Source organism: Erinaceus europaeus, chromosome 6, assembly GCF_950295315.1.
Source record: "Erinaceus europaeus chromosome 6, mEriEur2.1, whole genome shotgun sequence".
NCBI classification, from domain to species: domain Eukaryota; kingdom Metazoa; phylum Chordata; class Mammalia; order Eulipotyphla; family Erinaceidae; genus Erinaceus; species Erinaceus europaeus.
In genome coordinates this window covers 17935634-17960401 of record NC_080167.1, presented here as the reverse complement: position 1 = coordinate 17960401, position 24768 = coordinate 17935634, and the positions used below count along the sequence as shown (strand labels likewise).

Below are 24768 nucleotides of genomic sequence, written 5' to 3'. Positions count from 1 at the left end.
TCAACTTTTCGACAAATAACGTATTAGTAGTCCACTTAAAATATATTATCGAAGGGGGTTGAGCTGGGTGGGTGGGGGGGGTCACTAGGCTTCCAAAGAATTTTTTTTCCCTAAAACTCAAGAGACTTACAAGGAGAAGGTACATTAATCCACCTGGTCAATGGGACAAACCAAAAACCGACATCGGATAAGGCTTGGAGTCTGGGCACATGAAAATAAAGCGCGAGGCCCCCACCTGTAGCCGCCACACCCTCAGGATGTGAGAATAGACACTACAATGGAAACTTGTCAAAAATGACAAATCAGCCTAGTCCTTCCCCCAGTGTGACATCTTAACAAACTTAACTAGGTCTGCCTTTATTTGAAAAACTTGCAAAAGATGTATTTCAGTGCTTGGGGGGAAGGGGGGAGGAAAAAAGAACTTTATACTCTATGCACAGGTAAAACTTCTCTTACTGTATAGCTATAGGGTTATATCCTCTGTTTAAAAAATACTATTATTATTTTTCTTTCCCACTAGTGACACTGAGGGGGGTGGTGTCGTATATCCACCACCTCCTGTTCCTCCTCGTCCTTGGTGTCCAAAAAGGTGACACCTGGCCGGGGAACACTCTCACGCAGCGCCTCAGTCTTGCTCAGGGAGGTTTTTATTAAGACTGTTTGGGGTTGGGAGTCCTTTTCTTCCTTCTCCGTTTCTGTTTCCGGAAGTTGGGCGCTGAAATGAGGGGGGCCGGCCGGCTGGCTGGTTGTCACTTGCCGTTGGAGCGGTCGAGGGTCTCCAGCACCCGATTGAGGCGGATGTTGAGGAGTCTGACCTGGTTCTCCAGGTGCTCCAGCTTCTCCTCCACGCTGGGCCCGCTGGGCCCGCTGCGCCAGTAGAAGCCCATGGGCCCCGTCATGAAGTAGACGGCCACCACGAAGCACAGCGGCAGGATGGCGTTCTCAGGCTCCCCCTCGTACTTGTGCAGGATGTAGATGCAGGACATGGAGAAGAGGATGACTCGCGCCACCCAGAAGAAGCGGCCGAACACCGAGTGCAGGACGTTGAAGATGAAGCCCAGGGTCATTGACAGGAACCAGTAGGCCAGGAGGACCACGCCGACCAGCAGGAGGGCACGGGCGGGGCTGTTGGCCACCGAGGTTGGGTTGAAGTACTGCGACAGGTTGGACACTGCGGGGTGGGAGAGAGGAGGGGGCCGGCGGTTAGAGATGGGGGCTGGGGGGGGGGGTGCTTGCTTGCTCTTCTGGTCTTGCTGACAAGCCAGAGAAAATACAAGCAACAAGCAAGTGACATCCTTATTTTTCGCAGTGCACGAAAGGCAGGGCACTCTGGCTTGTTTTTTGTTTTGTTTTTTTTTTCCAGAGCACTGCTCAGCTCTGGCTTATAGTGGTGCTGGGGATTGAGCCTGGGAACCTGGAGCCTCAGGTATCAAAGTCTTTTCTTTGTTAATTTTTTTTTTCTTTGTCTCCAGGGTTATTGCTGGGGCTTGGTGCCTGCACTACGAATCCACTGCTCCTGGAGGCTATCTTTTCCCTTTTTGTTGCCCTTGTTGTTTATCATTATTATTGTTGTTATTATTATTATTGTCATTGCTGTTGTTGTTGTTGACTAGGACAGAGAGAAATCGAGAGAGGACAGGAAGACAGAGAAGGGGAAAGATAGACACCTGCAGACTTGCTTCACCAATTGTGAAGTGATCCTCCCGCAGTTGGGGAGCCGGGGGCTTCAACTGGGATCTTTATGCCGGTCCTTGCACTTCACGCCATGTGCACTTAACTCGCTGTGCTATGGCCCGGCCCTGGTATCTAAGTCTTTTTGCATAAACATTATGCTGTTTCCCCTGCTCCTTTTTTCTCCCCCTAGAGGCAGAGAAACAGAGTGAAAGAGACCACAGCACTGAAGGTTCCTCCAATGCAGTGGGACCTGCCTGGGCTCAAACCTGGGGCGTGCAGACAGCAGAGCACCAAGTGCACTGTCCAAGTGAGCTATTTTACTGGCCCAGCAGGGAACACTGTTAAGGCTAACCGCAAGGCGGCCAGGTGGTGGCGTGCTCTCAGTTGAAGGCACATACTACCATGCCCAGAGACCTGGGTTTAATCCCCAGTCCCCACCTGTGGGAGGGGAGGAGAGTGGTTCATGAGTGGTGAAGCAGTGCTGCAGGTATCTCTCATTCTCCCTCCCTGTACCCCCCTTCAGTTTCCCCCTCTAACCAATAACTTAAAACAAAGAAACAAAAAAACTGGCCGCCAGAGTAGGAGTGCAAGACAGTTTCTCACGGCAGAGAAGTCTGCAAACTGTCCTTCCTAACTCTTCCACACCCAGTTTTCAGCCAAAGCCATGGCAGCCAAGGATAAAGCTATTTCCCACCCTCTCTAGTACCTATGAGGCTAGGGCTTTGTTCACAGAGAGGTGAGTAAAAATGTTCTGTGGTAGCTTCAAGGGCTTGTTTTAACTTTCTTCCTAAAAAGTAACAGAAAATATGCCTTTTACCTCTTCTTCTGCCTGCTGGGAAGCAAATGCAGTGGCTGGGGTGGGAGCAGCTGTCTTGAATCAGGAGGAAAGGGTAGTCACCTAGCAAGGGAGCAATGACAGTGAAAGGCACCCCCATCCTGAGGGTGACGGGCCACACAGCTACCTATCTACCTACCCGCCTACCTGTGAGCTTTCACGAAAGGTAAGTAAACTTCTATCTTGTTTAAGCTGCTGTCACTTAGGGCCTCCGTGGCTCACAGGCGACTGACTCTACTCATAACAGGTGCATATACACAGAAAGTCCCAGCTTACGAGTGCGGTGAAATGGAGCAGCTGGGTCTTCTGCGTACCTGACTAAGAGCAGTTCGAGACAAAGAGCAAAATAAAGACTCCTACTGAAATGGCTTAGGCCTGACAATTGTTAATGTTGGTCATATTTCACTTTTCTCTCCAGTCACTTTCTTTTTTAAGTTTTTTAAATATTTATTTTCCCTGTTGTTGCCCTTTTTTATTGTTGTTGTAGTTATTATTGTTGTTATTGATGTTGTCATTGGTGGAGAGCACAGAGAGAAATGGAGAGAGGAGGGGAAGACAGAGAGGGGGAGAGAAAGATAGACACCTGCAGACCTGCTTCACAGCCTGTGAAGTGACTCCCCTGCAGGTGGGGAGCCAGGGGCTCGAAGTGGGATCCTTATACTGGTCCTTGTGCTTTGCACCACATGTGCTTAACCCTCTGTGCTACCACCCGACTCCCCATTCACTTTTTTTTTAACAGTCATTTGAAAGCTGCACCCACCACACTTCACTATGCATCTCCTTGGCCCCATTTCACTGAGATATAATTGGCATATAGGGGCTGGGCAATGGTGCACCCAGTAGGACACATATAATGTATAAGGACCAAGTTAAAGCCCCCAGTCTTCACCTACAGGGGGAAATTTTCATGAGCAGTGAAGCAGTGCTTCAAGTCTCTCTCTCTCTTTTTATTTATTCCCTTTTGTTGCCCTTGTTGTTTTATTGTTGTAGTTATTATTGTTATTGATGTCGTTGTTGGATAAGATAGAGAGAAATCAAGAGAGATGGGGAGACAGAGAGGGGGAGAGAAAGAGAGACACCTGCAGACCTGCTTCACCGTCTGTGCAGGTGGGGAGCCAGGGGCTCGAACCGGGATCCTTACGACAGTCCTTGCACTTTGCACCATGTGTGCTTCACCTGCTGCGCTACCACCCAGCCCCCCCTTTAATATTATTTATTTATTTATTCATGAGAAAGATAGGAGAAGAGAGAGAAAGAACAAGACATCACTCTGGTACATGTGCTGCCAGGGATTGAACTCAGGACCTCATGCTTCAGAGTTCAATGTTTTATCCATTACGCCACCTCCCAGACGTCTCTCCCTCTCTTTCTTCCTCTCTCAATCCCCCTTCTGTCTCTATCCAATAACAACAACAACAATAATAATAATATACATATTATACCTACAGCACTGGATTAAGTTTAATGTATGCAGTCTGATGGCTTACATACTTTATGAAAGATGATCCTAAGTTCAGTTAGCATCCCTCACCTAATTTTGATACAAATAAAAGGTGGGACCCGAGGGCTGCTGGATTTACCACCCTCCATTGGAATTAGCAGGAAAACCTGTGACCAGAAGCCACCTAGACTAGGGCCTGGGCCTAAGACACCCATCAGTGGAATCTCAAGAAGAAAAACCTGTGGCCAGAGGCCAAAAGGAGTCATCCCCTAAGTGGTAGACAGTTGGCCTAACTAGCACCAAATAGCCAATAACCATACAGGTCAAGAAGTAAAGAATTGGGGTTCGGGTGGTGGCGCAGTGGGTTAAGCGCATGTGGCGCAAAGCGCAAGGACGGGTGTAAGAATTCCGGTTCGAGCCCCTGGCTCCCCACCTCCAGGGGAGTTGTTTCACAGGCAGTGAAGCAGGTCTGCAGGTGTCTGTCTCTCCCCCTCTCTGTCTTCCCCTCCTCTCTCCACTTCTCTCTGTCCTATCCAACAATGAACAACATCAACAATGGCAATAATAATAACCACAACAAGGCTACAACAACAAGGGCAACAAAAGGGGGAAAAAATGGCCTCCAGGAGCGGTGGATTCATGGTGCAGGCACCGAGCCCAGCAATAACCCTGGAGGAAAAAAAAAAGAAGTAAAGAATGAAGGATGCCTGCATCCACCTAAAAGCCCTCCAGACATTTGGGGTGTCTCGACTGGCCTCCCTGCTCAAGAGGTACCTGACCTGGACTGGCAGTCAGGAAGGGCTTCCTGCAGGAGAGGACAGCTGAGCTGAGCCTTAAAGAGCAGCTGGGTGCCCCGGGGGAACTCGATGGAAGGTGGAGTGGTGCAGTGGTGCATCTCCTTTCTGTCTGTCTGTCTCCTCTCCCTTTCTCACGCTCTCTGTTATTTCACTCTAAAGAACAGAGCTGAAGAGATAGCATAATGGCTCTGCAAAAGTTCATGCCTGAGGCTCCAAAGGACCCAGGTTGAATCTCCCACACCACCAGAAGCCACAGCTGAGCAGTGCTCTAGTGAAAAGGTGGAAGGAAGGAAGGAAGGAAGGAAGGAAGGAAGGAAGGAAGGAAGGAAGGAAGGAAGGAAGGAAGGACTCTGGGTTGTCATCCTCTATTTGTCACAAATACCAAGGAACCAGAAACCCCCAACACATCTGGCTGTAGACCAGTGGCTAAAGATGTGCCTGATTTTTCAAGCAGGGCAGGGGGAGGGGGCTCTTTAATGAAGAGAGCTGCAGTCTCTCATGGTGGCGCGGGGAAATGGCACAGTGGATAAGCCACTGGGCTCTGAGCATGTGGTAAATTCAGTTCCTGGCACCACATATGCCAGAGTGATGCTTTGGTTCTCCCCTGCTCTCCCCTTCCTCCTCCTCCTCCTCCTCCCTCTCTCATACACAAATAAGAATAAATGCTAAAAATAAAAAAAATTACAAATTGTTGGCTGAGCACACTCACTACCATGCTCAAGGACTTGGTTTCAAGCCTCAGTCACCACCTGGGGGTTGGGGGGAGCTTCATGAGCAATGAAGCAGGACTGCAGGTGTCTCTCTCTCTCTCTCTCTCTCTCTCACCCTCCCCCACCCCTCTCAATTTCACTCTGTCCTATCAAATATAGGAACAGTAAAATAAAATAAAGGAAAATAAGTAAATATGGGGTGAACCTGGTTGAGTGCACGTTACAGCACCTAAGGACCCAGGTTCAAGTCGCCGGGCCCACCTGCAGGGAAAAGCTTCACAAGTAATGAAGCAGGGCTGCAGGTGTCTCTCTGTCTCTCTCCCTCTCTATCACCCCCTTCCCTCTAAATTTCTGGCTGTCTCTATCCAATAAATAAAGATAATAAAAATAAATTTTAAAAATATAAAGATAAATAAATAAAGGCATGTTTTTATCTTTTGATGAGAGCTCTTGGGAGTCTATTCTCTTAATAACTTTCAAATGAATCAAAGAGCAGTGTTGACCATTGCCAGCAGGCTTTACACGACACCCGAAAACTAACCCTACCCTTGTCCCAAGGAACAAACCTTGATCCAATTCCTCCTACCTCCCACCATAACTACCTCTGGCAACCATAACTCTGGCCCCTTTTTTCTATGCATTTGCTTTTGTCTCAATTTCACATAAAGTGAGTTTACAAAGCATTTGTCTTTCTCTGCCCGATGTATTTTACTTAGTATAATATCCTCCAAGTCCAATTATGTTGGCACAAATGACAAGATGCCCTTATTTTTATAGTCAAATAATGTGCTAGGGTACCAGGCTAAGCAGTAATGTACCCAGTAGAGTGTGCTTGTTACAATGTGCAAGGATCCAAGTTCAAGCCCTCAGAAAGGGAAGCTTCATGAAAGGTAAAACAGTGCTACAGGCATTTCTCTCTCTCTCTCTCTGTCTGTCTGTCTGTCTCCCCTTCCCTCTCAATTTCTGTTTCTACCCAATAAATAGTAAACACATGTATAATATTTTTTAATTTATATTTATTTATTTTCCCTTTTGTTGCCCTTGTTCGTCTTTTTATTGTTGCTGTAGTTATTATTGTTGTTGTTACTGATATCATCATTGTTGGATAGGACAGAGAGAAATGGAGAGAGGAGGGGAAGACAGAGAGGGGGAGAGAAAGACAGATACCTACAGACCTGCTTCACCACCTGTGAAGTGACTCCCCTGCAGGTGGGGAACCGGAATCCTTCTGCTGATTCTTGTGCTTTGCACCACGTGCGCTTAACTCGCTGCGCTACTGCCCAACTCCCACATGTATAATATTTTATATTTTTTCTAACTTTAAAAAAATTTTTTTTAAATTCATTTATTATTGGGTAGAGACAGAGAGAAATTGAGGGGAAGGGAAGATAGAGATGGAGAGAGACAGAGAGACAGACACATGCAGCCCTGCTTCACCACTCATCACACCAACCCAGAGCCCACCAACACAGTACATAGGATTCTCTTTGCTCCACATCCTCTCCAGCATTTGTTCCTTGTTTTGTTTTTCCCCATACAGGTCATTGTAACAGGCATTGTCATTTTTGATAGTGATGCTCTGGTTCTCATTCTTTCTTGATAAAATAAAATGAAACTGGGAGTCAGGCGGTAGCGCAGTGGGTTAAGCGCATGTGGCGCAAAACACAAGGACCGGCAGAAGGATCCTGGTTTGAGGCCCCGGCTCCCCACCTGCAGGGGAGTCGCTTCACAGGTGGTGAAGCAGGTCTGCAGGTGTCTATCTTTCTCTCCCCCTCTGTCTCCCCTCCTCTCTTCATTTCTCTGTGTCCTATCCAACAACAGCAACAACAACGACAACAACAATAACCACAACAATGATAAAACAACAAGGGCAACAAAAGGGGAAAAAATGGTCTCTAGGAGCAGTGGATTCGTGGTGCAGGCACTGAGCCCCAGCAATAACCCTGGAGGCAAAAATTAATTAATTAATTAATTAATTAATTAAATGAAACTTTGGGGTTTTTTGCCACCAGGGTACTTTTTTTTTACCCTATATTTCAATTCTTTTAATATTCTATTTATTTAGACAGAGATGGAAAAATTAGGAGGATGGGCCTGGTGGTGGCGCACCTGGTTGAGCGCATATGTTACAATGCGCAAGTACCCAGGTTTGAGTCCCCGGTCCCCACCTGCAGGTGGAAAGCTTTGCAAGTGGTGAAGCAGTGCTGCAGGTGTCTCTCTGTCTCTCTTCTGCTCTGTTCCCTCCTTCCCTCTAGATTTCTGGCTGTCTCTATCCAATAAATAAATGAAGGTTATACAAATTAAAGAAAAAAAGAGAGGAAATTAGAAGGGAAGACAGAGATACAGAGGGAGAAAGAGACACCCAAAGCATTGTTAACCATTCAGGAAACTTGGCCTTCAGGTGGGGACTGGGGGCTTGAACCTGAGTCCTTGTGCATGGTAACATGTGCGTTCTAATGAGTGTGACATCACAAGTGCTGGAGTAGTGCTACAGGTGTCTCTCCTCTTCCTGTTTCTCTCGGAAAGACAAAAAATAACAAAAGAAACGACTATTCAAATAAAATCAAAAGTAAGTGGATTCAAGTAAAAGGGGAGGTGGATCAGGGGCGACAACATAATGGTTCTGTACACAGACTCTCATGCCTGAGGCACCAAAGTCCTAGATTCAATCCCCAGCACCACCATAAGCCAGAGCTGAGCAGTGCTCTGAGATATCTCTCTCTCTCTCTCTCTCTCTCTCTCTCTTTGTAAATACCCAAATCTTTTTTTTATTATTATGAGGAGAGAGAAAGAACCAGGCATCATCCTGGTACATGTGCTGCCGTGGATTGAATTTAGGACCGCATGCTTGAGAGTCCAATGCTTTATCCACTGCGCCACCTCCTGGATCACACTGTATCTCTCTTCCTCTATCTATCTGTATCTCTCTCATCAAAACAAATAAAATATAGTTAGAAAGAAAGAAGCGAAGAAAGGGAGAAAGAGAAAGGATTAAACAAACAAGTAAGTAAATGGAAGGTGGAGGAACATCCTGACATGGAAATGAGTTGACTTCCCCCTGGCTGTACCAGACACTCTCACCACCTGTGAGCAGGTGTGGCAACCTGGTTCTGCTCCAGAATGATAGTCCCTGTCAGCTCCTGCACGGTAAGCGTTGTTTTTGCCCTGGGCTCCCTTCCAAGCTGCATGCAACCTCCTGCAATCAGGTTTGCCCCCTTGGAGCTCCAACGTCAGGGATGGAGATGCAAGACAGTCTAACGACCCAGGCAGTGGCCATGGATTCTGAGTGGGATTGCACACGATTGCTCTATCTGGTTGCGTCATTGACTCAGCCTGAGTCCCCAAGAGGGCCCTCCGGTAGCCCCAGGAGCTGCAGCCTCTGCCCAGCCTCCTCTCCAGCACCCTCAGGTTCTCTGCCAAGGCAGAGAGGGGCCCAGGCTGGTCTGAGCTCTCACCAAGGCTGGGCCCACAGGTTTGAGAATGGAGATGAGTCCCAGAGGTAAAGGAGAAGGACAACAAGTGCGAGACAGGGTGTAGCTTTGCCAGAGCCCTACACCCCGTGCCTTACATAGCCTGCTGCTACAACACATGGCCAGAGGGTTGGGGAGACAGCATAGTGGTGATGCAAAATACACTCATGCTTGAAGCTTCAAAGTCCCAAGTTTAATCCCTAGCACCAACATAAGACAGAGCTGAGCAGTGCTCTGGTAAAATAAGAAGGCTATGGGAGAGGAAGAGGAAGAGGAAGAGGAGGAGAAGGAATAAAAATGAATCTTTTAAAAAAAAATTTTATATTTATTTATTTCCTTTTTTGTTGCCCTTGTTTTTTTGTTATAGTTATTATTGATGTCATTGTTGTTGAATAGGACAGAGAGAAATGGAGAGAGGAGGGGAAGACAGAGAGGGGGAGAGAAAGACACCTGCAGACCTGCTTCACTGCTTGTGAAACGACTCCCCTGCAGGTGGGAAGCCGGGGGCTTGAACCGGGATCCTTACTCCAGTCCTTGCACTTTGTGCCACATGCACTTAATTCGCTGCGCTACTGCCCCACTCCCCAAAAATGAATCTTTAAGGGAATCGGGCAGTAATGTAGTGGGTTAAGTGCAGATGGGCACAAAGCACAAGGACCAGCGTAAGGATCCTGGTTCAAGCCCCCGGCTTCCCACCTACATGGGAGTCACTTCACAGGCAGTGAAGCAGGTCTGCAGGTGTCTATCTTTCTCTCCCCCTCTCTGTCTTCCCCTCCTCTCTCCATTTCTCTCTGTCCTATCCAACAACAATGACATCAATAACTACAACAATAACTACAACAACAATAAAAACAAGGGCATCAAAAGGGAAAATAAATATATTTAAAAATTAATTACAACAATAAAACAACAAGGGCAACAAAAGGGAGTAAGTAAATAAATATTTTTAAAAATGAATCTTTAAGAGACAGAGAGATAGTAAAGAAATGGGCAGGGGGGCGGGCAGTAGCGCAACGGGTTGAGCACATCTGGCACAAAGCACAGGGACCTGCATAAGGATCCTGGTTCCAGCCCCCAGTAGAGTCAACTCAGTGGGCCCTAGGCTGTTCCCTCCAGAAAGGTCTGCCAGCAACATGGGCCCAGCATCAGGCAACGTGGGTTTCCAGAGTGTAGGATCATGGTTTACAATAAGAATAAGTTGTGTTTTTTTTTTTTAATTTTTAAATTGTCTTTATTTATTGGATAGAGACAGCCAGAAATTGAGACAAAAGGGGGTGACAGAGAGGGAGGGAGACAGAGAGACACCTGCAGCACTACTTCACCACTTGTGAAGTTTTCCCCTGCAGGTGGGGGCCAGGGGCTCGAACCCAGGTCCTTGGGTATTGTAGCATGTGCACTCAACCAGGTGCACCACCATCTGGCCTCTATAGTAAGAATAAGTTTAGGGAAGCTGGATGGTAGTGCACCCAGCTGAACACACATGCTAACATGTACAATGACCCAGGTTCAAGCCCCCATTCCACACCTGGAATGGCCACAAGCAGTGAAGTAGGTCTGCAGGTGTCTCTCATTGTCTCTGTCTCCCTCTCCCCTCTCAATTTCTCTTTGTCCTGTCTAATAAAAAAATATAATAATAATAAAATGAGAAAATGGCAACAAGGGCAACAAAAGGGAAAAATAGCTCCCAGGAGCAATGGATTCATGGTGCAGGCACTGAGCCCCAGCAATAACCCTGAAGGCAAAAAAAAAAAAGAGAAAACGGCTGCCAGAAGCAGTGGATTTGTGGTGTAGGCACCAAGACCCAGCAATAACCCTGGGAGCAATAATTTTTTTTTTTTTTTTACCAGAGTACTGCTCAGCTCTGGCTTATGGTGGTGCTTAAGGGATTGAACCTGGGACTGTGGAGCCTCAGGCATGAGAATCTCTTTGCATAACCATTATGCTATCTACCCCTGCCCCCAAAAATAAATTTTTAAAAGAGACAGAGTAAATTTGGGTAACCTAGGAAATGGGTCAGTGAATAAAGCACTGGATTCATGAGGTCCTGAGTTCAATCCCTGGCATTGCCACATGTCAGAGTAATACTCTGGTGCGCTCGCTCTCTCTCTCTCTCTCAACCTTAAATAAATAAATAAATAAATAAATAAATGTGAACAATAAATCATTTGAGGGCCAGTTGGCGGCTCACCCAGTAGAGCACACATGTTACCCTGAGCAAAGAAGGAAGGAGGAAAGAAAGAAGAGAAAGGATAAATGGCGGCTGGGAACGGTGGAATCACGCAGGCATCGAGCCCCAGCGATAATCCTGATGGTGAAAATCAATCAAAGCAAGTTTGGCCTCCCTCTGTGTTTCTGGCCAAGTTTGTAAACCCCTTGGAATGTCTGAAATGACAAGAAGCTCCCCCGGCCACCCAGAGCTAACCCCTCCCAAGCACACCTGAGCTTCTGTCAGTGGCTATGACTGGAGGCAGTGAGATTAGCTCACCCCTGGAGCCCTGGATGGGGGACTATGGGCTGGAAACGTTAATTATTGACAGTGGCTGATGGCTGAGTCAAGCGTGTGTGTATGAGGCTTCCAGAAAACCCTGAGCCCTGGGCAGGGGATTTGGAAAGTCCTGCCGGTTCCTGACTCACCCACAACCTTTGTGACAAATCAGGGATCTAGGAAGCCAATGGCCTTCCTGAGTCTGAGCCACTGCAGCAGACTAGTGGGAAATGAGAAGAGAGGTTGTGGGTACCCCAGTTTACAATGGGTTGGTCAGAAACACAGGTGACAGCCTTGACTTTCCTTCTCTCTTACTCTCTCAAGACTAGGATCTTACATTTGTGTGATTTCCTAGTCCAGCTTTAAAAAAAATTTTTTTTTTTTTTTGCTACCAGGTTATCACTGGGGCTCAGTGCCAGCACTATGAAACTAACACTCCTGGGAGTTGGGCAGTAGTGCAGTGGTTTAAGCGCAAGTGGCACAAAGTACAGGACCGGCAAAAGGATCCTGGTTCGAGACCCTGGCTCCCCACCTGCAGGGGAGTCACTTCACAAGCAGTGAAGCAGGCCTACATGTGTCTATATTTTTCTCCTCCTCTCTTGATATATCTCTGTCCTATCCAACGACAAAAACAATAACAATAATAACTACAATAAAACAAGGGCAACAAAAGGGAATAAATAAATATTAAAAAAAAAAGAAACTAACACTCCTAGTGACCATTTTACTTCCTTCCTTTCTTCTTTTCTTTCTTTCTTTTTTTTTTAATTTGATAGGGTAGAGAGAAACTGAGAGGAAAGGGGGAGTAGGGCTGGGGAGTCAGCATAATGGTTCTGTGAAAGACTTTCATGCCTGAGCCACTGGGATGCCAGGTTCAACCCCCATCACCACTATAAGCCACAGCTGAGCAGTGCTCTGTTCTTTCTCTCTCTGCCTTTCGCTCTGTATCCCTTTCTCATTAAAATAAAACAATATTTTAAAAGGGGGGGGGGAAGTAGGGACGATAGAAAGGGAGAGAGACAGAGAGGCGTCTGCAGTACTCACTTCACCAATCATGAAGCATCTCCCCCTGCTGGTGGGGGGGCTCAAAGTAACATCTACACTTAACTTCCTTCAGTGCAGTGAGTGCCAGGCTTGAACCTCTGTGGTGCACACGGCAAAGCAGCACACTAGCCAGGTGAGCTACCTTACGACCCTCATTCTTAGGAGAGAACACCACAGCTCCACTCCACTGTCTGTGGAGCTTCTTCCACTGTCTGTGGAGCTTCTACCCATCATGCTCCCATGAGGTGCCAGGGCTTGACCCCAGGTCCTTGAGCATGATAAGGTATATACTCTACAGAGTGAGCTATCTCCCAGCCCTGGACAGGCTAGATTTTCATTTAAATGACCTCCCAAGTGGAGGCAGTGTTTGTGGGATGGAGCCCTTGACCTGTGCAACTGGATACTGTGTCGGACTTGAGCTCCATTTGTGAGACCTCTGCTCCATGTCCATGGACGACACACGGACCAGAAAGAGGACTCTCTCCATTCCTGCTTTAGAGAGGTCACCATCCTTTCCACTGACTATCTGTTTTCCTGGGTCTATGCTCCACAGAAGCACCGCTGGGTCACCGAGGTAGGTGACAGTTCACAAGCTTGTCACAGCTTGTCCCTAGAGACTAGTGGGACTCTAATGGGCCTCCCTGGTAGATGACACTTCATGTGTTGTCAGAACTCACTGTCATGGGAATGAATTAAGAGAGTCCTGGGGAATTCCAAGGGATGGGGCTATGAGGACCTGTGGCTGGCTCCCCTAGATATAATAAAATCACACTGCCCAGGGGCCCAGTGCAGTCCTTGCAAGAGGCACAGCCTGGTCCAGGGATGTCCTTGAACTTGATGGTTCCGGTACCAGCCTCCCTACCAGGCTGGGCCTGGGGGCGGGGGTGTTCTGGGGCTTCATATGGCTCCTCATTCTCTTTTCTTTTTGCTTCCAGGGCTATTGCTGGGGCTCAGTGCCGGCACCACGATTCCACTGATCCTGGCAGCCATTTTTGTCCTTTTTATTGGATAGGACAAAGAAATTGAGACAGGAGCAGAGATACAGAGGGAGAATGATAGACCTGCAGACCTGCTTTGCTGCTCATGAAGTGTCCTCCCCTGCAGGTGGGGAGTGGGGGCTCGAACCCAGATCCTCGCTCAGGTCCTTGCACTTAGTACTATGTGCACTTAATCAGGTGTGCCACTGCCTGGCCCCCATTTCTTCTTCTCCTTCTCCTCATTAAAGATTGACTGACTGACTGATTGATAACTGATGAGAAAGAACCAGAGCATGATTCCATGTGATGTCAGGGATCCCATGCAATGCAAAGGCTCAATCCTGGAACCTCATACTTGAGAGACCAATACTCTATCCATTGCACCACCTCATCCAGCCTTCTGAAGATTCCCACTCCTGCCCATTAAATGCTCAGGCATTAGTGCTCTTTCTGCCTAAACAGGGATTTGCAAGCAAGCCCCGGAGGCCTTGGCCCCAGATGCCAGTCCAGCTGGGTTGCAGGCCAGTGGGCCCCACTGCAACTGCTCCTACATACCCCCATCACACTGCCAGTGAGCCTCTTTTTTTAAAAAAGAATTTATTTATTCATCACTATGGTGCATGTGCTGCCAGGGATTGAACTCAGGACCTCATGCTTGAGAGTCTGATGTTTTATCCACTGCGCCACCTCCTGGACCACATGCTAGTGAGCCTCTTACAGAGGTAACTATCACAGAATATTGGGCTCTCAAAGCATAAGGTCTGGAGTTCAAACTCTGGCATCCCATGTGTCAGATAGCCATGTGTGCTTAACCCACTGCGCTATTGCCCAGCCCCATAAATATATATACATATATGTTTTTTTCCCCTTTTGTCGCCTTTGTGTTTGTTTTTTTTTTTTATTGTTGTCGTCGTTGTTGGATAGGACAGAAAGAAAAGGAGAGAGGAGGAGAAGACAGAGAGGGGGAGAGAAAGACACCTGTAGACCTGCTTTATGGCTTGTGAAGCAATTCCCCTGCAGGTAGGGAGTGGGGGCCTCGAACCAGGATCCTTACGCCAGTCCTTGCACTTTGCACCACGTGCGCTTAACCCGCTGCACTACCGCCCAACTCCTGGTATTTTTTATTTATTATTATTATTTTTTAATATTTATTTTATTTATTTATTCCCTTTTGTTGCCCTTGTTGTTTTATTGTTGTAGTTATTATTGTTGTTGTCGTTGTTGGATAGGACAGAGAGAAATGGAGAGAGGAGGGGAAGACAGAGAGGGAGAGAGAAAGATAGACACCTGCAGACCTGCTTCACCGCCTGTGAAGCGACTCCCCTGCAGGTGGGGAGCCGGGGTTCGAACTGGGATCCTTATGCCGGTCCTTGTGCTTTGCGCCACCTGCGCTTAACCCGCTGCGCTATAGCCCGACTCCCTCCTGGTATTTTTTAAATGTCTATTTCAGTGGGCCAGGTGATGGCAAACCCAGTTAAGTGCACATATTACCATGGTCAAGGACCCAAGTTCGAGCCCCTGCTTAAAGGGAGGATGCTTCACAAATGGTGAAGCAGGTCTGCAGGTGCCTGTCTCTCCCTCTCTACCTCCCCCTCCTCTCTCAATTTCTCCGTCATGTCAAATAATATAGAATGAAAAAAAATGGCTGTTGGTAACGGTAGATTCATAGTGCCGTCGCTATGGCAATAAAATACATTTCATGTTCTTTTTTGCTTCATTGCCACCAGAATTATCAGTGGGGCTCTGTGCCTGCAGGACAAATCCATTCCTCCACTCTTTTTGTTGTTTTTGTTCTTAAAGACAGAGAAATTAAGAGGGAAGAGAGGAATAAAAAGACAGAGAGAGAGAGAGAGACCTGCAACCCCATTTCAGTGGTCATGAAGCTTCCCCCCCTACAGGTAGGAACTAGGGGCTTGCACATAGTAATGTGTATGTTGTACTGAGTACACCATTATCCACCCTTCCCCTTTTTTTTTTCCCCCTCCAGAGTTATTGCTGGGCTCGGTGCCTGCACCATGAATCCACCACTCCTGGAGGCCATTTTTCCCCCTTTTTTATTGCCCTTGTTGTTGTAGCCTCACTGTGGTTATTATTATTGCCATCATTGATGTTGTTCATTGTTGGATAGGACTGAAAGAAATGGAGAGAGGAGGGGAAGACAGAGAGGGGGAGAGAAAGATAGACACCTGCAGACCTGCTTCACCGCCTGTGAAGCGACTGACTTCGATGCAGGTGGGGAGCTGGGGGCTCGAACCGGGATCCTCACGCCGGTCCCTGCGCTTTGCGCCACATGCGTTCAACCCACTGCGCCACCGCCCGACCCCCCTTCCCCTTTTTTTAAACCAGAATACTGCTCAGCTCTGGCTTATGGTGGTACTGGGAATTGAACCTGCGACGTTAGAGCCTCAGGCATGTGTCTTTTTGCATAACTATGATGCTGTCTCCCCTGCACCCTGTGCATTCACACTGAGGTATCCCGCCTGCATGTCTTCTCCTACATGCCCCTTGTGGCTTCTGGCTCCAGACTTTAAGAAGCACAAGAATGACAGTACCTTAAACAAACGCCCCTCCTCCACACCTACCGTCAAGTCCAAGAACATCTAAGACCTCTGTCCAAATTTTCCAGATGGACTCCACGAACATATCCACGCCCAGCACGAATCTCTCTGTCAGCCTGGTCAGGAACTGCGGGAACAGGAAGACAGTCATCTCCACCCCGAGACCCATGTTCCCCACTTCTCAGCCCACACGGGAGGTCCCAGGCCGGCTAAGAACCATGAGGCTGACCCAAAGGAGGGTTGAAATGCAGGCAGGCCACAAACTGAGGGAAATGCAGCAAAACTTGGTGGGAGCCTCACACAGGGGTCACTGCACTCTCCTGGAGATGGGTATCCTGGCCTAGGGGGTGCCCTTGAACTTGATGGTTCCAGGGGTGCTCTGGGGACTGGTGGGGCTTATCTACAGGAGCTGGGAGCTCTGTGTAGCTCTGCTCTCCAATTCCAATTTCTCTCTTTCTTAAGATATTATTTGTTTATTTATGAGACAGACAGGAGGAGAAAGAGTAAGAACCAGACATCTGGTACATGTGTATGGTGCTTCTGAGGGGTAGCCAGGGGCTTGAACCCACGTCCTCGAGCATGGCAAGGTGTGCCATTCAGGTCGCTACTTAAGGTTTGTTTCCTCGGTGTAGTGGTTACCACGTTTGCCTCACAGAATGTTGCTGCTGGATGGAATAGAACACTAAAATCAGGAGTCGGGTAGTAGCACAGCAGGTTAAGCACACGTGGCACAAAGCGCAAGGACTGGCGTGAGGATCCCAGTTCGAGCCCCCGGCTCCCCACCTGCAGGGGAGTCGCTTCACAAGCAGGTCTGCAGGTGTCTATCTTTCTTTCCCCCTCTCTGTCTCCCCTCCTCTCTCCATTTCCCTCTGTCCTATTCAACAACGACAATGTCAACAAGTACAACTACAAGGGCAACAAAAATAAATAAAATATTTTTTAAAAAAAACAACACTAAAATCAAAATTCAAGAAACCTGAGTGGCTTTCTAGGAACCATCAAAATCTTAGGACCAAGGAATTGAGAACAGTTATGAGTTTCTGATCTTTGGCTATGAGTCTATTCCTGTACCACTGCCAATGTTTAAAAATAAATGATCCAAATTTCAATCAACTCTTCCACCTGTTTACTCCTCATTTCAAAAATTTATTGTTTCATTATTATTAAAAGAATACAACGCTTATTAAAAAAAAAAAAAAAAGGAGAGGTGGGCACATGTGCAAGGATCCCAGCTCAAGCCCCCGGCTCCCCACCTGCAGGGAAGTAGGTCTGCAGGGGTCTATCTTTCTCTCTCTCCCTCTCTGTCGTGCCATCCTCTCTCAATTTCTCTATGTCCTATCTAATAAGATGGAAAGAAAAAATGAAGAAGAAAGAAAAAATGGACACCAAGAGCAGTGGATTCGTAATGCTGACACCGAACCCCATTGACTAGAGGCAAAAAAAAAGCGTACCATGAAGTGATTTGCAGACTAATTACAAGTCATACAATCCCTCTAATCCAGGACATTTCACGGTCCCAGTAGAAGTCCTGTACTCTTCAGTACCACCCCTCATTCCCTCTCTTGAACCCCAAGCTCGGCAACAACTAATCTGCTTTCCATCTATGGCGTTGCTTTTCTGGACTTGCTATAGACAGAGTTACACAGAGGAAACCATTTGTGCTTGGCTCCCTTCACTCATCACTTAGAAGGCCCTGCCACATGTGACACACACCAGGACGTCATTCCTCTTCCTGGACGAATAGCTCCACTCTTAAACCATGTTTGCTTCTCAGGATTGGCCAAAAGACGTCCAATTTATAAGCAATCATCAATAGAGAGTAGTTTTGTTTTGTCTCTTTCTCTCACTTGATAGGACAGAGAAAAATTGAAAGGGGAGGGGGAGATAGGGAGACACCTGCAGCACTATTTCACCATTCATGAAGCATCCCTCATGTAAGTGGGGAGGGGGACTCGAACCCAAGTCCTTGCTCAAGGTAATATGTGCTCTTTACTGGGTGCGCCACTGCCCAACCCCCTAGCAGGTTTTTATGATGTGTTGAAGTGTTATGAAGGAGAAGCAAAGACTCCCACCAAGGTGTCTAAATGGAGGTGAGGCAGAGACCATGTTGTCTACACTGCAGAGACTTTCTCCTTTCTGCCTGTTTCCACAGCTCTAAAGGGTTCTGAGAGAGGCCGCCTTTGGGGTCTGTGGATGTCCCACATGAGGCACACAGCAAGAGGAGGTGTTCGATCCTTGATGCCCTCCTCAAGACACAGGGCAGTGGACAGGACACCCTCTCTAGCTCTCTCTGAATGAAAAACCAACACAGGTGCAGTGAAATCACAAGTGCATGAGGCCCCCTGCTCCTGACAAAAAGAGAGAGAGAGAGCAGCAACAAAGGTGAGAAACGGGCTCAGGGCCTGGGGTTCCTCACACCTGCTCTCTCCCTTTGTGTACGTTGGATCCTTTTCAGAGTGAAAGCAAAACTAGGGCAGATCAGGCTAGTAAAGGTGGGAAGAGACAAAACTGCTCAAGGGCAAGCTGGACCCAAGAAACACCGGGTGGAAAGGACAAGGATGTCCCGATGAGAAGAGCAGAGGGTGTTTATGCAGCCAGACTGCACAAGCTTCTGAAGGTGAGCCTGAAACACCAAGATCACACCGACAGAAACTGCTGGAACACACGCACAGGTGGTTTCACGGGCGGTAAAGCAGGTCTGCAGGTGTCTGTCTTTCTCTCTCCCTGTCTCCCCCGCCCCCGCCTCAATTTCTCTCTATCTTATCTAACAACAACAGCAGTGACAACAATAATAATGATGACAACAACAAGAGCAACAAAATGGGAGAATGGCCTCCAAGAGCAGTGGATTCCTAGTGCAGGCACTGAGCCCCAGCAATAACCCCGGAGGCAACAAAACAAAATGATAGCTAAGGATGGTGAGGTTTCCTTATACACCCCCAGTGAGAAGGTGAAGAGGTTTTATGAAAGATTAAAGTGTTACCATGTGAACTCAATAATTCCACTCCTAGGTATAAATCCCCAAATACTGAAGACCTCTGTTCACGTGAAAGCTTGCACAGGAATTTCACAGCAGCATTGTTCATAGCCTCCAAAGATGGAGACAGTCCAAATAGCCATCAACTGACACAAGAATGAATAAAAAAAAACATAAGAAGAGGGAGTCGGGTGGTAGTACAGCGGGTTAAGTGCACATGGCGTGAAGCGCAAGGACGGGCATTAAGATCCGGGTTCGAGCTCCCGGCTCCCCAACTGCTGGGGAGTCGCTTCACAGGTAGTGAAGCAGGTCTGCAGGTGTCTATCTTTCTCTCCTCCTCTCTGTCGTCCCCTCCTCTCTCCCTTTCTCTCTGTCCTAACAATGACGACATCAATAATAATAATAACTACAACAACAATAAAAAAACAAGAAGAGCAACAAAAGGGAAAATAAATAACTAAATATAAATAAAATAAAATAAAATAAAATAAACAAGAAGAAAACAAGACCAGCAGAACAGCTCATGTGGACACACGTGGACACACGTGGCACACCTCTTCTGTCATACTCTTCTGTCATGACCCTGGTTGAGTCCATCCCCTATAACACAGGAGGAAGTTTCAGGGCTGTGGTATCTCTCCCTCTGTCTCTGTCTATCTGTAAAAGTTGGCGCAGGACTAGTGAAATAGCTCACTTGGATAATGCATTGCTTTGCATTATCAAGGCTGCTTTCCCACCTTAAGCTCAAAGGTCCCTGGTTCAATCCCCAGTGCGACCATAAGTCAGAGCTGAGCAGTGCTCTGGACGGGGGGGGGGAATGGAAAAAAGAAAAAGAGGGAGGAAGGAAGGAAGGAAGGAAGGGAAATAAAAGTGGTTATAGACTTTATATAATATATATATATATATATATATATATGCAAAATACAGTCACCAAGTTTCTTGTTTCTATAGAAATGCCATAAAGTCTATGACTTATTTCAAATGGCTCAGTCCAAAAAAAAAAAACTATTTGTAAATAAGAAGGAAGAAAAAATCCCGGTTCGAACCCCGGCTCCCCACCTGCAGGGGAGTCACTTCACAGGTGGTGAAGCAGGTCTGCAGGTGTCTATCTTTCTCTCCCCCTCTCTGTCTTCCCCTCCTCTATCTATTTCTCTCTGTCCTATCCAACAATGACAATAACAATAATAACTACAACAATAAAACAACAAAAGGGAATAAATAAAATAAATATTAAAAAAAAAGGAAGAAAAAAAAAGAAAAAAGTTTGGGGAAAGTGTGAATAATTGGTCAATGTAGGGGAACAATTTCTAGCTGTTGCTTATTCTAAACCTTCAACTTAAAGGAATAATGGGGGAGGGGGGAAGTTGGTAGATAGCATAATGGTTATGCAAAGAGATTCTCATACCTGAGGCTTCCAAGTCCCTGGTTATATTCCCCACACCACCAGAAGCCAAAACCAACCAGTGTTCTGGTAAAAAATTTTAAAAAATTTAAAAAGAGAGGGAGCTGGGTGGTAGTACAGCAGGTTAAGCACACATGACGCAAAGCACAAGGACTGGCTTAAGGATCCCGGTTCAAGCCCTCAGCTCCCCATCTGCAAGGGAGTAGCTTCACAAGTGGTGAAGCAGGTCTGTGGACATCTATCTTTCTCTCCCCCTGTCTTCCCCTCCTCTCTCCATTTTCTCTGCCCTATCCAATAGCAATAACAACAATGACAATAAACGACAAGGGCAACAAAAGGGGAAAAATTAAAATAATATAAAAATAAACATTAAAAAAATTTTTAAGGAATTATTATAAGGGGCCAGGTGGTGGTGCAACTAATTAAGCACACACATTACAGTTTGCAAGGACCCGGGTTCAAGTCCCTGGTCCCCACCTGCAGGTGGGAAAGCTTCATGAGTGGTGAAGCAGGGCTGAAGGTGTCTCTCTGTCTCCTCCCCTCTCTATCTCCCCCCTCCTCTCAATTTCTCTCTGTCTCTATCCAATAATAAAGTTTTAAAAAGGAATTATTATTTTGATACTGGTGATATTTTTCACAAAGGCTTACATATGACAAACTCTACCAGTTTGTACGCTTTTGTACACCCTTATGCTACTTTAAATATGTCAATTACACCTCGATAAAGCTGTTAAAATGATAGTTAAAAAAAAAACTGGAAAGTGTCAAAGCTACTTTACTCAAAATATTTTCTTGCAAACCTCTTCAAAAAAAAAAAAACAACCAACAGCTCAATAGAAAATGGCAAAGATAATAAAAAGCAGTTCCCAGAAAAGAAAATATAATGGACTTTTTTGTTGGCCAGTGGATTCTAAATAGATGAAACCATCATCTATCACAAGCATGCTAAGATCAAAAAGTTTAAAGGTTCTTTGATGGGAAGAAATTGAGAACCAGCTCCTACACATTTGGTGGGTGTGAAATTCTTTGGAAATCAATTTAATATTTGTCAGTATTAAAAATGTACAAGGGGAGTTGGGCAGTAGCGCAGCGGGTTAAGCGCACATGGCAAAGCACAAGTACCGGCTTAAAGATTCCAGTTCAAGCCCCTGGCTCTCCACCTGCAGGGGGGTCACTTCACAGGCAGTGAAGCAGGTCTGCAGGTGTCTATCTTTCCCCCTCTCTTTCCCTCCTCTCTCCATTTCTCTCTGTCCTATCCAACAACAATGACAGCAATAACAACAACAACAATGATAAACAAAAAGGGCAACAAAAGCGAATAGGCGGCCTCCAGGAGCAGTGTATTCGTGGTGCAGGCACCAAGCCCCAGCAATAATCCTGGAGGTAAATAAAATAAAATAATTTTTTTTAATGTACCAAAAAAAAAAAAAAAAAAAACACCCTCATGCCTGAAGCTCTCTGAGGTCCCAGGTTCAATCCTCAGCACCACCATAAACCAGAGCTAAGCAGTGTTCTGGTAAAAAGAAAAATTGGAGTCCAAGTGGTGGCATAAGCACATGGCGCCCTGTTGGAGCCCCTGGCCTCCCACCTGCAGGGGCCCCTGTTTGCTTCACTGGAGGTTAAGCAGGTCTGCAGGTGTCTGTCTTTCTCTCCCCCTCTCTGTCTTCCCCTCCTCTCTCCATTTCTCTGTCCTATCCAACAACAATGACATCAACAATAATAATAACTACAACAATAATATAAAAAACACCAAGGGCAACAAGATGGGAAATAAATAATAAGTTTTTAAAATATTTAAAAAAAGAAAGGAAGGAAGAAAGAGAGAGAGAAAGAAAGAAAAAAAGAAAAAAAAAGAAAGAAAGAAAGGTAGAGAAGCTGGTAAAATAGCTCCCTAGGACATATATACAAGACCCAGGTCCGAAACTGGCCCCCAACTTACTGGAGGAGTTTCAGTGCTGTGGTCTTTTCTACTCTCTCTCTCTGCCTCTATCCTAAAATAAACAAACAATGGCTCGAAGCGCAAAGACCAGCATAAGGATCCCGGTTTCAGCCCCCGGTTCCCCACCTGCAGGGGAGTCGCTTCACAAGCGGTGAAGCAGGTCTGCAGGTGTCTGTATTTCTCTCCCCCTCTCTATCCCTCTCGATCCCTGGTACTGCATGTGTCAGAATGAGCTCTGGTTTTCTCTTTCTCCTCATTCTTCTCTCTCATTAAAAAATAAATAAAGCTATGGAGATTGGGTGGTGGGAATTGTGTGGAATTGTACCCCTCCTACCCTATGGTTTTGTTAATTACTCCTTTCTTAAATAAAATAAATAAATAAATAAATAAAGCTTGGAGTGGGGGTGAGACAAAGATCATTTGTGCTTACCTTGGGAAAAAAAATAGTAATGTTAGACTTTTTTTGTTCTAAAAACAAATGATTTCAGTCTCCAAATTACATGTAAATGGGAAGTGGATTGGCTTTGCCTACAGCTCTTCTGCCCAAGCCCACTTCACACTTGGGTGTCTGTGCTTTCAGCTCAGAGTCCTCTCCCCGAGAAACCAAGAGGTCAAACTTTAGAACCTTTCAACAAACCTGTCTTTTCGTCTAAAGCCAATGAAATTATTCAGCCAAACTGATTTGGGTTTTAATATTCTTTTCCCCACCTCCACGTTAAGTACCAGAAAACCTTTTTTTTTTTTTTTTCTTCCCCTGCTTGAAAGTTCTTCCAGGAGACCTTAGCAAAGCTGACTTGGGCCTGGGCCTGGGCCTGGGCCTGGGCCTGGGCCTGGGCCTGGGCCTGGGCCTGGGCCTGGAGAAAACCTTAACAGATCACATTTAATTCAGTCTCAACTGGCCAGAAAGATTGCAAAGTTCCATAAGTACCACTTCATATTAGAGAACGGATTTTTCAGTCTCCCAATTTCTTTCTTTCTTTTTAACCAGACCACTACTCAGCTCTGGCTTACGGTGATGTCAGGGATTGAACCTGGAACTTTGGAGTCTCAAGCATGAAAGTCTTTTTGCACAACCAGTACACTAACTCCCCAGGCCTTGCCTTTTAATATTTTCACCAGAGCACTGCTCAGCCCTGGCTTATGGCAGTGCTGGAGACTGAACCTGGGACATCAGAGCCTCAGGCATAAAAGACTTTTGCATCACCATTATCCTGTCTCCCCAGCCCCACTCTCTCCATTTTACAGAGCAAGAAACTAAGGCTCAGAGATGCCTAGTTACTTGCCCAAAGCCCAGTTTAGGGGCTAACTGGAACTAGAACCCAAACTTCTCTGCATTCCCCAAACCCCAGGGCAACTGCAGAGCAAGAAAAGTAATGGGAGGGAGGTGTTTGGTCGGGGTCACTGCAAGGCAGTGCTCTGACCGCATTACCACACCGGCAACTGGCTCCCACTCATTTCCTCTTTTCGGGGACCTGTTCGGTGTTCTCTGGCCCAGAATGGGGAGGACCTCCCTTCTCCCAGGCAGCGAGTCAGTTGTACCCAACATTATTCCCAGGGGCCTGCAGGTCAGAAAAGCAGAAAAGGCCCGGCATACAGTGGGTGCCCAGGAGGGTCACCGAGCTAGGGTGCCAAAGCAACAGAGCAGGACAGATATATATATATTTTAAAAAAATGGTAAATATATTCGCGGCACGAGGCAGACCCAGGTGCAAGAGAGGAAGACATGGGGGGGTGGGCAGCGCGGGCAGAGGCCGCGGGCACGAGTGGCCGGGCGCCCCCTGGGCAGCCAGCAGGTGCCTAGCTCATAGTAGGTGCTCATTCAAACGGGGTGCATGAATGAATGAATGCATCAATGAATGGATGAAGGTGAGAAGCCGCTGGCGCCAGCGCCACCCGGGAGAGAGGCCTGCGCCGCGCGGCCTTGGGGGGGTTCCAGTCCAAGAAGAAGGGCGCCCCGAGGCCTTGCGCCCCTTCTCCCCGGCCGTCAGCCCCGAGCAGGGCCGGGAGGGGGAGCGGGCACCCCCAGCCGCGGACGAGCACCCCCTCCCCGCCATGCTCTGCCGCCCAGCAGGTCCCGCCACGGCCCGCCGGCCCCCAAGGCAGGTGCGCGGGGACCAGGGGGAAACGGGGGGGTCCCCGGGGCGCCCACCTTCTGAACCACGCGCACGTTGTCCTCGCCGAACAGGCTGCTGACGCTCTGCGAGAAGGTGTTGGCCGAGCGGCGGTAGCTGTTCTTCTCGGCCCCGCCGCGGCCCCGCGCCCCTCGCGCGCCCGGGCACAGCGGCCCGAGCAGCAGCAGCAGCAGCAGCAGCAGGCCGGGCCGGGCCGGGGGGCCGCCGGGGACTCGCGCGCCCATGCTCAGGCCGGCGGGTGAGCGCGGCGGGCAGGCCGGGGCCAGGGGACCAGCAGGGGGACTGGCGGGGACCGCGGGGGCGCGCACGGGGGCGCGCCGCGCCTCT

General features: G+C 47.5%; 1 protein-coding gene across 1 annotated transcript; it reads right to left on the bottom strand.

The window, feature by feature from the left end:
• Positions 1-337: 337 nt before the first annotated feature.
• BRI3BP (BRI3 binding protein) lies at positions 338-24768 on the bottom strand. Its single transcript, XM_016184924.2, has 3 exons — positions 24459-24768; positions 16016-16118; positions 338-1171 (listed from the first exon to the last, which is right to left on the bottom strand). Exons 1-3 carry the CDS (start codon positions 24663-24665, stop codon positions 750-752), a joined length of 732 nt encoding a protein of 243 aa, XP_016040410.2. The 5' UTR covers positions 24666-24768; the 3' UTR covers positions 338-749.

Bases quoted from the DNA above. Each gene is read 5' to 3' on its own strand.
- BRI3BP (XM_016184924.2), bottom strand. From the start codon at position 24,665: ATGGGCGCGCGAGTCCCCGGCGGCCCCCCGGCCCGGCCCGGCCTGCTG. The intron at 16,119-24,458 runs GTGGGCGCCCCG...CTGTTCCCGCAG, and splicing joins ACGTGCGCGTGGTTCAGAAG to TTCCTGACCAGGCTGACAGA. The intron at 1,172-16,015 runs GTAGGTGTGGAG...CCCACCCCGCAG, and splicing joins AGATGTTCTTGGACTTGACG to TGTCCAACCTGTCGCAGTAC.